At 50.2% G+C, this 12,461-nt stretch overlaps 1 protein-coding gene across 1 annotated transcript in view; it reads right to left on the bottom strand.

Annotated features, from left to right (window-relative positions):
• Nucleotides 1-3,837: 3,837 nt before the first annotated feature.
• Nucleotides 3,838-12,461, bottom strand: part of PLEKHA6 (pleckstrin homology domain containing A6) — a 134,643-nt gene continuing 126,019 nt past the window's right edge. The window contains exons 19-25 of the mRNA XM_077839350.1: nucleotides 11,791-11,900; nucleotides 10,780-10,962; nucleotides 9,833-9,997; nucleotides 9,190-9,323; nucleotides 8,612-8,754; nucleotides 6,576-6,699; nucleotides 3,838-3,965 (exon numbers count right to left, since the gene is read on the bottom strand). Of these exons, the coding sequence (XP_077695476.1) occupies nucleotides 6,584-6,699; nucleotides 8,612-8,754; nucleotides 9,190-9,323; nucleotides 9,833-9,997; nucleotides 10,780-10,962; nucleotides 11,791-11,900 (851 nt within the window). The 3' untranslated portion in view covers nucleotides 3,838-3,965; nucleotides 6,576-6,583. The remainder of the gene's footprint in view (nucleotides 3,966-6,575; nucleotides 6,700-8,611; nucleotides 8,755-9,189; nucleotides 9,324-9,832; nucleotides 9,998-10,779; nucleotides 10,963-11,790; nucleotides 11,901-12,461) is intronic.

The raw sequence follows: 12,461 nt of genomic DNA, 5'->3' as shown, positions 1-12,461 counted from the left end.
TTCAGAACTATGCCAGTTTACACCAGCTGAGGACCTGGCCGTATACAGAGCACTACCTATTCAGTAACAGGGAAATAAATGCATCATTTCTCAAAACTTACAGTTTTTATATTTTATTTTAAATAAATTTGCTTTTAATAAAAGCAGAAAATATATATATGTATATTTAAATAGGTCTTTTTTTTTTCTGATGAACTGGCAAAGAATCTCCATTTGTAACTTTCCAGCGGGGCTGATGCCAACAGCCCAGCAGAAAGAGAGAGAAAGTTAGCATAAAACAGTACCACCCGGAAAAGGAGAGAAAAACAAATATATATATATATATTATATAAATGTATAATTTCCATAAAACATATATTAAGGCATGTATAGCAAAATAAAGGGCCAGCTTCATGAGCTAACAGGGGCTGTTTGGGATTCCATTATGGGAGCAGGACTGTTTTATCCCCAGGGATGTTCTATGTATTGCTAAAAGAAAAAGAAAAAGAAAAAGAAAGAAAGATTGATTCATAGATCTGATTCTGGGGAAAGTTCTGTCTCCTGGGACGTTTTGTGTATTGCCAAAATTAAAAATAGATAGACAGATAATCTAGGGAGATGCTAGATAGATCCCATTGGGCAGAGAGGATCTGTTTCCTTGGATTTTATGTGTATTGCCAAACTAGAAAGAAAAATTGATTCCCAGGCTACAGCAGGCAGGCAGCCAGCTCCCATTTCACTCAACTGGTGGCATGGCTGGGAAGAAGTAGAAATCTTGTTAGATGCTGAGCATCTGCACCCTCTCTAGATTTCAGCTGGAGATGTGGGTTCTCAGCACCAATCAGGATCAGGCCAATGGAGAAAGAAAGCTAAGCAATAGATTGAGCTTGATTGCGCATCTACATCACATTGCCTTTTTCAGAACTATCCCCTGGAGTTTCAAGTGCTGGGACAAGACAGTTCTTCATCCATGTAGTGAATTGACAAAGCCCCAGTCTCTAGTATAAGGTACAGAGCTTGATTGTCCACTCCTACGCTCTGCTCTGAATTCAGTTTGTCTTCATTTGAGTTAATCCTGACTTGCACCAGTGTAGGTAAAAGCAGAATCAGGTGCAGAAGTCCAATACTGACCGATGTTAGAACAGGGCATCTAACTGTATTGGAAAGTCCATAGGAAGAGGGGCTCTTGTCAGAGGAGCTCAGATAATATTCACAGCAACACTGGGACAGCTTGACACTTGGGGCTTTTCTATTTCAGGTCAGTATCCTTACACCAGATCATTTTGCATACAGCCAGCAACATTTCACAGCTTTGCGCTTGAAAAAGTAGATTTTGGAGTGCAAAAGCAAGCCCATATTGAACCCAGATTGGTCTTGTTTTTGAGCGTAGGCCTCAATTTCTGATCTGGGAATTTTAAAATTCCATTCTATCAAAAAACTGAAATTTCAAAAGAATTCATCTCCCACTTAAGCACCAAAATAAGTGGCCAGATTTTCAGTGCTGTTTTGAAAATCTGCCCATCAATATCACAGAGGGAGCTGCTGGGTGTGGGCACTTTTTAAAAAATCTTGCCCGTGTTTAGATGCCTAAATGCGAGCTGAGTACTTGCAAATCCACTCCGTGGTGGAAAATATATTTGCATCTGCATACAGCCCTAATTTTGAGAAGGGACAAGGAAACCAACTTGGATAGATATAAGAAACCTCCTTCCTCCAAACCATTGCTTGAACTGAGCTGAGGTCTAGATGGACCTTCTCACTTCCCGTTGGGAAGCAGCAGTGCTGAAATAATGCTAGATTCTGCAGACCCCGATGGTTCAGGTAGTTCTGACAAGCTTCAGAAGAACCGACAATCTCTTGGATGCTTCTCTGAACTATGTCTCTTCCATCACCCCCGATACGTCCCCCTGCGATGATGATTCTCTCAATGTATTCAGAAAACTATGAAGCCACATCTGGAAGAGCAGGCTTATCTCATAAGGTACTGCAGGAACGGAGAACGTGGAAGAGAGACCATGCAGCAGTGACTCAGCACCATGCACACCTGATCTCAGTCACTCCAAAAAGTCAGAGGAACTATTCTAGCTCGCTGTTCTTCAGGAGAAAAGAACTTCTGGGGCATGCTTGTCTCAGCGCAGTGAGTTAGGAGTGTCAGTTGCCTGCGTGCCGTTCCAGATGCAAATATAGCAGGGAGCCATAGAAGTTAGAGATGGGTATCTCGCCCCTTTCCCTAAGCCCAGAGCAGGATTATTCTCTATGCAGGGATTGCCAGACCAGGGGGCCATCCAGTGCAATATCCCAAGTCTCCAGTAGCAGCTGCTTCAGAGAAAGGTGCAACAACCCTGCAGTGGGCGATTATGTAATCACCTGTCCATGGGGAAGCTTCTCCCTTGTCCCATCCATAAGAAGTTGGCTTCTAGCCTGAAAACAGAAGGGATTAGGTCCCCTCCCAGCTATGCTCCTATTCCCTTGGGCCTCACAGCTCTGGTGTCCCCTCCATTTTGGGGGCAAGGCAGTGCTTTCCAGATGGAGGCAAGAGACAGTGACAGCATCGACATAGTACCTGCCAAAACCACTGCAGGGAAAGCCCCTCTAGGTCCACTCTAGGCCATTCAGAATTAGATACCAAGGGTTAGATGGGGCACTCAGATCCAAGGTGATAAGATGCCCTAGAAATGCCATAGACAGCGAGACAGTGCTGTTCCTTCAGCCATTTCTCCAGTATTTTGCCCAACCTAGTATTAAGTATGTGGGCAGCAACCCTCGATTTCACCCCACTCCCATCCCCATAAAAATGCAAGAAATGAGCATTGCACTGGGTAAAACAAAACTCTGAGGAAGGGCACCTGTTGCTACCATCCAGAACCTGCTCTGGTCCAAGAAAAAAAAATATCCTGAAGCCTGTCCCCCTTTCTCCTCATTGTCTCTATGTGCAAACAGATCCCTCCTGGCCTCAGAAAGCATCAAGACTTCGCCTGGTCACCAACACCAGCCACTTGGGCTCTCCTAGCCCCGTCCCCCTGTATCGTTCAGCTAATTCCCTTACTACATGTCCGCATACATTGCACAGACCTGCTGTTCCACACCACCCTTCGCCCTGGGAGGGGAAACACTAGTATTTCACAGATATAGCTATATCCTAATTTTGCAGATCCCATCACCTCTCCCATTTTCTGCCCAGGAGCCTTTTCCCTCCTTGGCTCCTGTTTCCATCTGTCCATCCCAGATGCCCACTCCTTCCCTCCGTGGATGCTCATGCGTGTGAGTGGAGAAATGCGGCTGGGCACAGGTGGCTAGCTCCAGAGATTAAAGATGCTAGTAGCCGTTCCAGACCAGGGCCTGGGGAGGTGGAAGGTGCACAGAGAATGGAAATAGGGTGCTCACGTCAGTGGAGGGCAAGAGCAAGCTCCAACTGCAGCGACGGCTCGGTCCCCATGCAAAAGCCCCTTCAGGACACGAGCTTTGGGAGACAAATATTTCAGTGCAGGAAGCAAAGGGAAAACGCCCCAGCCTCCAGTGCGACGCCATCCCCTCCGTGAGATATTCCGGCCATGGAACAGACTGGTGGGTAGCTGTCAGATCCCCTGCCCTGAAGTTCACGCCGGCTGTGGAGTGGGCCCATCTCCCAGACTGCAATACATCTCACACAAAACATCCATCATTGCAGGAGCAGTGATTTACCAGCGCCTCTCTGCCGCTCTGTGCTCCAGCGGGCAGCCCACCCATGGCACTTCCTCCCAGGATGGTACACGGCCAGTTGGGGGGACCAGTGCAAGGATAAGGCTCCCGTGTTCTCTTGGCGACAGGTGCCGACGCACACCATCTTCGTCCTGGACGATCTCACCGTTGGTTAGCGGCAGGGGTTCGGGGAGAACCAAAAGCGATGAGCGGGGAAAGATTTGGTTGTCGAGTCGGGACGCACATGTTTGTGTGTTAAAACGTGGCTCCGTGGAACTTCACGGCGTTCACAGCAGCCAGGGCTTGTGCTGGAGGGAAGAGAGGAGAGGGGAGAAGGAGTCAGAAAGCCGAGCCCTCCACCCACCGGGAAGCGTGGCAGAACTGCACCTGCATCACGCCCCAGGGCAGGAACGCTCAGGAGCGAATGGGATTTTTGTCCACTCTTGAAAAAAATAAATGACCCTTGTTAGGCCTGGTCTGTACTGAGGATTCAACCCAGATACAGTCACCTCAAATGCTGCACAAGTGCAAAGCCAGGGTAAACAGAGGGATGCCCCAATCTCCACCCGTGCAAACCAGGGGGCTCTGCACCCCTGCAAACCACACTGCGCTGGGGTGAACTGTATCTATGCCAGGGGTGTGCAGTGCTGCTGCTCCACCAATGGCTAAAATCCCAGGGCAGAAAAGGCCGTTGTTCGGTAACTGGCCACTTTCACCAAAAAGAATTAGGGACATTTTGGAGGCACTCTAGTGCTGGTGACAGGAGCTGGGCCAACAGCCATGGAAAACAGGCTCCACTATTCATCCGCAGACCAAGTCCAGCACAAGCAGCCTTTCCGCCTGCACTGCCCTGCTGATGGGCCTCGGCCCAGCCCCGGAGGGCTGTCCCCCAGGGATGGGAGGAGAATTCCGTTTCCATGGCCATTTAGTCCCTAGCATCTCTGCTGAGGCTGCTGACAAAGCAGTGCCAGCGTGGTGCTGTGTGTCCACTAGAACCTGCACTGAGAGCCACCAATCTCATCTCACGCAGGCCAACACACAGCCACCAGATTGTAACAGCTTCCAGTGACTCACTACTGACCTGGCCTGGATTTGAACCTGCTACCTAGAGGCAAAGGGTTTCTGGAGCTCATGCTCATCCTGTTTCCTTGGTTTATGGCCATCATTCCCAATGTCGGTTATTTACATGGCTTTGTCTATGCAGTGAACGGAACCAGTCTCTCTCGGTGCAGGATGTGTCGTTTTTCTTGCCTGTTTTCTCCTCTAATTTGCACCCTTGGATTTCAGCTGGGGTCACTTCTAATTTACAGTGGATCTAAGTGAGGCGAGAATTTGGCCCACAACATCAGCTTATTCCATTCAATGCATGGCCAAAGTAGGCTATAAGGAATGGCTTTGGCGTAGCCAGGACCCACTTAGTCCTGGAATGGGCAGAAACCACATGCTCCCATCCAGCTGCATTCTACCAAGTAACCGAACCCTTAGTACAACTTAGCTACACCATTAGCTTTTCCTTTGTGCCCAGAAATCCTGGAAAAGACTCTTGATCCTGAAGAGGGATGGGGCCAGCTCCTCCACCGGTGGAAAGCAGTGTAGCACGGTGGATAAAAATGAATGATTTTAAAAATGGACTTTTTTAAAATTTAAATCAATTTTAAAAAAATTTAAATTCAATACATCATTCTTTTTAAAAATAAATGTATTTAAAATTAAAAGTGAAATTATGACAACCTACATTCAGGCCTAAACTTACTATAGACGATTCAAATAATTTAAATTTACTTAAAAAAATATAATATTCAAGCAGTGCATGTTTACTGCCGAAGTTTTAGAGAAAGTCAAAGCACTGAACTGGTCAAAGTCACTGGCTAAGCAGCTGGAACCTGACGTGCAAAACTAGCTTTTGACAGCACTAGTCTCTTCTCCAGGTGCAGAGAGTATTTTCTTCAGTTCAGTTTATTCAGTTCAATGACTACGCATTCAAAGCCGAGAAATCAACGAGGAATTGAAACAACATGCAACATTGCTCTCCTCTTCCAGCTGTGACTGAAAACAAGGTGTAAGAGGATCAGATCTACTAATTCTAAAATCATGATGGACAGGGTGACCAGAAGCAATCAGGGCTATTCACTAACTACAGATGATGCTTCCTTTGTTTATCAAAACATGTTTTGCATTTAAAATTGATTTATTCAACTTTTATTCCTTATGTATTCAGCACATTTAAGGTACTTTTATTTAACTAATTAAAACATTTTAAAATGTTCTTCTTGTGGCTTTTAAATTGAATTCTAATTTTCATCCAATTAGGTTGGCACAAATCATGAGTAAAAATGAATCATAATCTAGTACATAAGAAATGCATCATTCCCATTTCCTAACATCATAAAAAGCTACAATTCAGAATAAACATATGGTAAGCAATATAACTGTTTAAATAAATGTGTATGGACATAGTGTAACATCCTGGTTAGCAAAAAGAAGTACCAAATTGTACCAACCAATGAGAATCAACTTTATAATAAGTAAATAACTGAAAAGTATAAATGCAAAACAAAAATTAAAATTGGTTATTTAAATCAAGGCTTGTTGATTTTAAATCACTGTGATTTAAATCAATCCACCCTGCAGGGCAGTTCTATTGACTTTAGTGGAGCTATGCCAGTTTATCCTAGTGGAGGATCTGACCCAGGAACTCGAAACAAGGTCCGGGACCCTCAGTGTTTCAAGTTCTAAGCCCCTTGTGCTCGTTCCATGGGAAGAGACTGGGCTAACGTGGCAGAGGAGAGTGTTAGCTTGGTGAGAAGCAATGTATGAATGGATGGGAAGAGGAGACTCTTGAATGAGGTTCTTCCCATCGCCCCAGGACGCTGAGATGTACACAGGATGAGATGAAGTACAATAGAAAAGGTGCTTACTTCATGGCTCAAACACGCATAAAATGGCTGCTGTCGACGACCCGGGATGACTCAGACGAGAGGGGGTTTGTCGGTGGAGTCGGGGAGGCTGGGGAAGTGGGAGGACTCGGGGTGGCACATTGAGCTGGAAACAAGAAATGGAAAAGGACGTGAAGAACACAGCGCTGCAGCCGGCAAGGAGAGAAAGGAAACAAAGCATGGAGCAAATTCCAGAGGAAGGCAGAGAGGTTAGAGACGACAGGGGAATATAAAAAAGGAAGGGAAGCGAGGTCAGAAACAACAGAGACACACAAATGGTTCCCCCCCAGCACGCACACATGAGCTCCATGCTGGGATCCTCATGGACTAAGGCAAAGATGGGAGGCAGTGCCTGTCTGCAGGGAGACGGGCATGGGCCACAGCATGACACCCCCTCGCCAGTACAGCCTCCCACAACGCACTGCACACACCAGGGCTCAGGCGTTTCCTAGTCTACTCCAGAGCTGGGGCGAGACAGTGCAAAGCTTTTGACCAGAAAAGGATGGATTAATTTTGTGACAAGTTTTGCGAAAAACGTAGTTTTGACATTTTTTGACAGAGAAAAAGGGTTATATTTTTTCATAAGACTTCCCCCCAGACGCATCCCTTTCTTCAGCTGGTTCCCCTGCAGAACGCCACAGTTCCATCGAAGATCCTGGGAAACAGGCCCTTCCAGAGAGATGCCCAACCCAACCCGCACCTTCCAACATACACCATATTCTAGTCTGGTCTAGCGACATACACAGCTCCCATTACTGTAGTATCTGAGTGCCCCACATTATCCCCACAGCATTCCTGTCAGGAAGGGCGGCGCTACCCTCACCACTGGGCCATCCTCCCTCTCTCCACGCACAACCCCCTCCATCCAATATCGCTCATCAGCTCCATGTGCATTGGAGGCTGTCCCATCTTCCCAGCTGGTTTTTGCCACGAGGAATGATTCTTCACCAGCTGGCTAGCCCAGAAGCTGGGATCTCCAGGCACAGGTGTGCTGCCGCGGCAAGAGCTGAGGGTTTGCCGCTTCCCAAAGGTTCATGGTTGAATAGCACCAATGCAAAATAAGATGGGTCAGCCCAGGGAGGACAGGTGCAGACCACCAAAAGCACTGAGAGTATAAATCTGGTGTGACTCCACTGACATCAACAGGCCAGATCCTCCTCTGGTATATAGTGGTACAGCTTCCTTGACTTCAGTGATTTACACCAGTGGAGGATCTGGCCCCCTAGAGTTTCACTGCTGTAAGTGAAAGGAGAACAAGACTGTTGACTCTCTATTCTCTGCCCTTGTCTGTTCATGATGACGCCCGTTGAAGTTCACAGAAGTACGATGCATGACCAAGGACAGCAATGAGAGTCAGAGCTCCACTATTTACCCCAGCTGCGGATTTGGCCCATTACATGCGTGCACATTGTATGAATACGCCCGAGTCTGCTCCTACATGCGTGTCATTTCACTGACTTCAGTGGCGTTATTCCTGATTTACACAGGTGAGAGAGGAGAGTCACACCTGTGGTTATTACTGGAATTGCCGGGGTAAGTCGACGGGATTGATCGGCCAGGGCGCTAATTCACTTTTACACTGGTGTAACTCCACTGATTTCAGTACAGGAAAATGGAATAGCCCAGTGGTGGATCTGTCTCTGTGGGCCAGATTCTTACCTGGCGCAAATTGGCATAGCTCTATCAAAATTATAGGAGTTACCCCAATTTATACCAGCTGAGGATCTTGGCCTATATACCTATCTGTCTTATTTCTAAAGGCCCTTTCGCTGTATCTAGCCTTTTGCCTACACCCCGCTGCTGCCAGGTGCATTGCCTGGTCATCCTCAACACTCATTTTACCCTGAGTTCAGTCTTCTGCCCTTAAGGCCGATAAATCCATGATGATTAGGAATTGTCCATGTCATAAGTACCTCCCAGCTTTGATCTGCCCCTCCTTGATTGAGGCATCCAAGGCATCTCCTGTGCCTCATATTTTTACCATGAAACTGCAGTTCTTCGCCTCCCTAGTGCCTTACCGGAGAGCATGCGGCCCAGCCTGGAGGCTTCTGTAGCCAAGGTGCAGGATATCTCTATCCTCTTCTCCTGCTCCTGGAGCTGGGTTTCTGCATCCTGGGGCACGTCCACCTCTCCCTCGCTTAGAGGGACCACATTCTGCAAGCTGCGGCAGAGAGAGTTCGGTGTTACTGTCCCAGTGCCCCTGGAGCGATGGCCCGGCCCGAACTACAGGGCATGCTTGCAAGGATGCAGGATATGGCTGGGCAGAACGACAGGGTGAGCAGGTAGAAGGTTAGGTAGAAGAGATGAATGGGTAGAGGGGAGGTGGGTGAATGCATGAGTGGAATGGCAGATAGCTGGGTGGCTGGATGGGCGAGGAGTTTAATGAGTTAGTGGGCGACTGAATAGATGAATCAGGAGGCTCCATGAACAGATAGCTGAATGGATTTGCAGGTGCACGAAGGGAGGGTGGACAGACAAACAGCGGCTGTAGTGGATGGGTGGAAGGTCAGACACGGGCACGAGAGAAAGGGTACGATGGAGGAGGTGGCGGTGTGGCCCAGCCGGTGCTGAAATGGGCACAGAACAGTACCATCACCTGGATTTGGCAATGAGCGTCTTTATCCTTTCCACTTTCTTCTGCTTCTCCTTCATCTCTTCGGGGCTTAGGGGGGTGTCCGGTTCCAGCTCAATGTACCGCTCCGGAATGAGGACCTTGTCTGGGGTAGAGAGCTAGGAGGAGGCAAAGGCAGGTTTTAAGTCCGGGGTCTGAAGTCAACATGAGCATTCTGTAACTGCATGCATAGGGGAGAGCACCGCAGCCAGCCTCGGTCCCTTCTCCAGCGCCCAGTCCCTCCTTCAGGGCTCACCCAGCCTGTTCCAGCACTCGTATATCACCTGTTCCTGCTCCAGCAACTCTCTGTAATCCAGAACCAGCACAACACTCATCCCTGGCCCAGAGCCCACATGACACTCACCCTACACTGCATTCTTCTCTGCCCAGTGCCCAGCCCTGGTATCTGCTCCAGCCCCCAGGCCCAGGAGATGGGACGTAAGAGCCTGGGCAACACGAACGCCAAGAGGGACCTGTCCCTTCAGCCCAGGCCCCATTTTCTCCCGCCTGCCCTGGGCCCACGTCACCTCAGAGGAGCTGTCTCCCCGCACCATGCACACGGTCTCCATAGCAACCTGCCCCCATTGCCATCCCTCAGGTGTGTTGCGCCAGTGGGGCCAGGCCTCACCTCCTTACTGATGTCAACGTCATAGTGCTGGGGCTCCAGCTCCATCTTGCGTAGCCGGGCGATCTCCTCCCTCGGCGTCTCGTAGACTTTGCCGGAGTCCTCGGTGCGTAGCGCTGCCTCCAGGTCGGAGATGTCCACCTCGTGGATGCTGCGGTGTCGGCGCACCTGGAATGGGCCCCAGAGCTGCCACCTAAGAGCCAGGTCGGTCCCCCAGCAGGGTCATGCCCCTGCTCGCTCACAAATGCAAGAGGTGGCTCTGTCTCGCTGGCCTTTTCCCCTCCTCTTCCTCCCCCACTCCTCCAGAAACCCCAGGGTTTGTTCTGTCCGTCCATCTGTGCCCATCACCATAGCTTCAGAGCAACACCCACACCTACCTTCCCTGGGTAAGCACTTCCCTATGTCCCCATCTCTCACATCCTTCAAGCACCCCACCTTGGGCCCCACCGGCTCTGACTTCATGCCCCCAAACATCTGACTGCTGACCCATGGCAGGCCCCAGCCTTAGTAATAATTGTACCATCTGGTTCTTCTGCAGCACTTTCCATGAGAACATCTCAAGGTGCTTTTCAGAGAAAGAGCCCCAATTCACAGATGGGAAAACTGAGGCATGGGGAGGGGAAGTGACTCGCCCACCCAGTGGACCAGTGGCAAAGCTGGCAAGAGAACCAGGTGTCCCAAGTCCCAGTTCAGTGCTCTGGCCACTAGACCACACTGCCTCCAGGCAAATCCAAACAGGGCCTTTCGGTCAGGGGAGGACTTGCAGTCCCGGATCTGAAAACCCTCTTTCTGGGAGACAGCAGGGACTAACCCACGCCAAGGGAGCTGGCCCAGAAACCCCAGAGGAGCCTGGGGACTGGACAAGCTCAGGGATGTCATTCAGAGGAAGGCCTGTGGCATAAATGCAAATTCCACCCCCAAACCTCACGACTGACATGGGAAGACCGTACCACTTTGTATGACGCGGGTGCCTTCGTGCTGGGAGCGTCTGGCTGCTGATTGGCCGGGAGCTGCAAACTCCGCCTTTTTTCCTTCATGGATCCACTTTGGTGGCGTTTCATTCGATCGATCTGCTCCTCCACGCTCATTTTTGCCTTCATCTCATTGGAGAACACGGCGCTTTTTGGCCTCTCCTGGGGAGAATCCCAAAAGCCCCACGGTTACAGAAGGGCCTTAACATGGGTTGGTACCCTAGTGTCCCCCAGTAGTGGGTTCAGATGTGCTGCTCTCAACTTGCTGTCTAAGGGAAAGGCTTCTACGCTAGACAATTAGCATCTCAGCAGCTGTTCCTGGGAAACTCAGGGTGGGAAGAACACGGGGGGCTGGACTGAAGAGCATCAGTTGGAGCAGAGGAGTGCAGGGCTGGGCTAGCAGGGGGCCGTGGGTTGGGATTGAAGGGCACTGGCAGAGTGGTGCGTACTGGTGAAGGTGGGAGGGCAGGTCAGGAGAGAAGCGCCGTGGGTGGGACAGTGGCATGGAGAAGCCTCGGCTCGGCTGTGGGGCAGCCAGGGAGGTGCAGACAGTCACTGAATTGGAGCTCAGACATTCAGACCAAGGTCAATAGCCGGGGGGAGGATTCCCAGGCCTTGCAGGGGCAGGCAGAGGCTAATCCGGTTAGTGAAGCCAGGGGGTTCTCCACAGGTGGTATTTCCTGCTAAAAGCTTCAAATGCCACCTCCTTGTGCCAACACAGCTCCTGTGCCCCTCTCCTGAATGCTCCAGGGAAGCTGGCAAATGGGCTGTGAGCCCGACACCTCCTATGGGCTTCCTTTATCTTATCCCACTCTCTTCCACCTTTGCACCAGTCCCACCTCCCCACAGCCCATTCCAGCACCCTGTACAGTCTCCCATCTCCTACCCCAGCCCTGATCCACACCCCTGCATCCCCTCCATTTCCTCCCAGGTCCCTGCACCCCATCCCAGGATCCCCAGTGACATGCAAAGCCGAGAGCCGCAGCCTACCCCGGAGGTCAGTCCATTGGCCATGTTGCTGGTGCTCCTCCTGACCACGCCTGAAGTGGGAGCCAAGTCCTCATCGGTGGGAGACTTGGTCCTCGGGGGAACGATACCAACTGGGGAGAAGCAGAAGAGAAGATAAATGCTTGAACCCAAATCAGCTGGCTGCTCACGGCACTGCAGGCCCAGAGGGTGGCTCCAGGGCCCCATGCTGGTTTGGGACATGGCAACAGCTCTCCTGAGCTGCAGGTTGCCTGGGTGGTTCACTGCTCCTTGCCCTCTCTCTACACTGCTCATCTTTGCTGGGTGCAGAGGATATGCTCCCACAGCCGCTGGTGGGGGGTGGCTACGTACTCACTGTGTACTCCGGGGAGTGTTACCGGGCCACTCGGCACTGGGAATGCGTAAGGATGCATGGCCAATCCCTCATACCTTTCCCCTGAGTGTCTCACAGCCCCAGCACCCCAAGAGAATATTATTAACCCCATTTTACAGTGAGGGGAAACTGAGGCATGGAGCCAGAATCACAGAATATCAGGGTTGGAAGGGACCTCAGGAGGTCATCTAGTCCAACCCCCTGCTCAAAGCAGGACCAATCCCCAATTTTTGCCCCAGATCCCTAAATGGCCCCCTCAAGGATTGAACTCATAACCCTGGGTTTAGCAGGCCAATGCTCA

This window comes from Eretmochelys imbricata, chromosome 21 (genome assembly GCF_965152235.1).
Source record: "Eretmochelys imbricata isolate rEreImb1 chromosome 21, rEreImb1.hap1, whole genome shotgun sequence".
NCBI lineage: Eukaryota > Metazoa > Chordata > Testudines > Cheloniidae > Eretmochelys > Eretmochelys imbricata.
The sequence above is the reverse complement of the archived record's forward strand: the minus strand, read 5'-3'. Positions and strand labels throughout refer to the sequence as shown.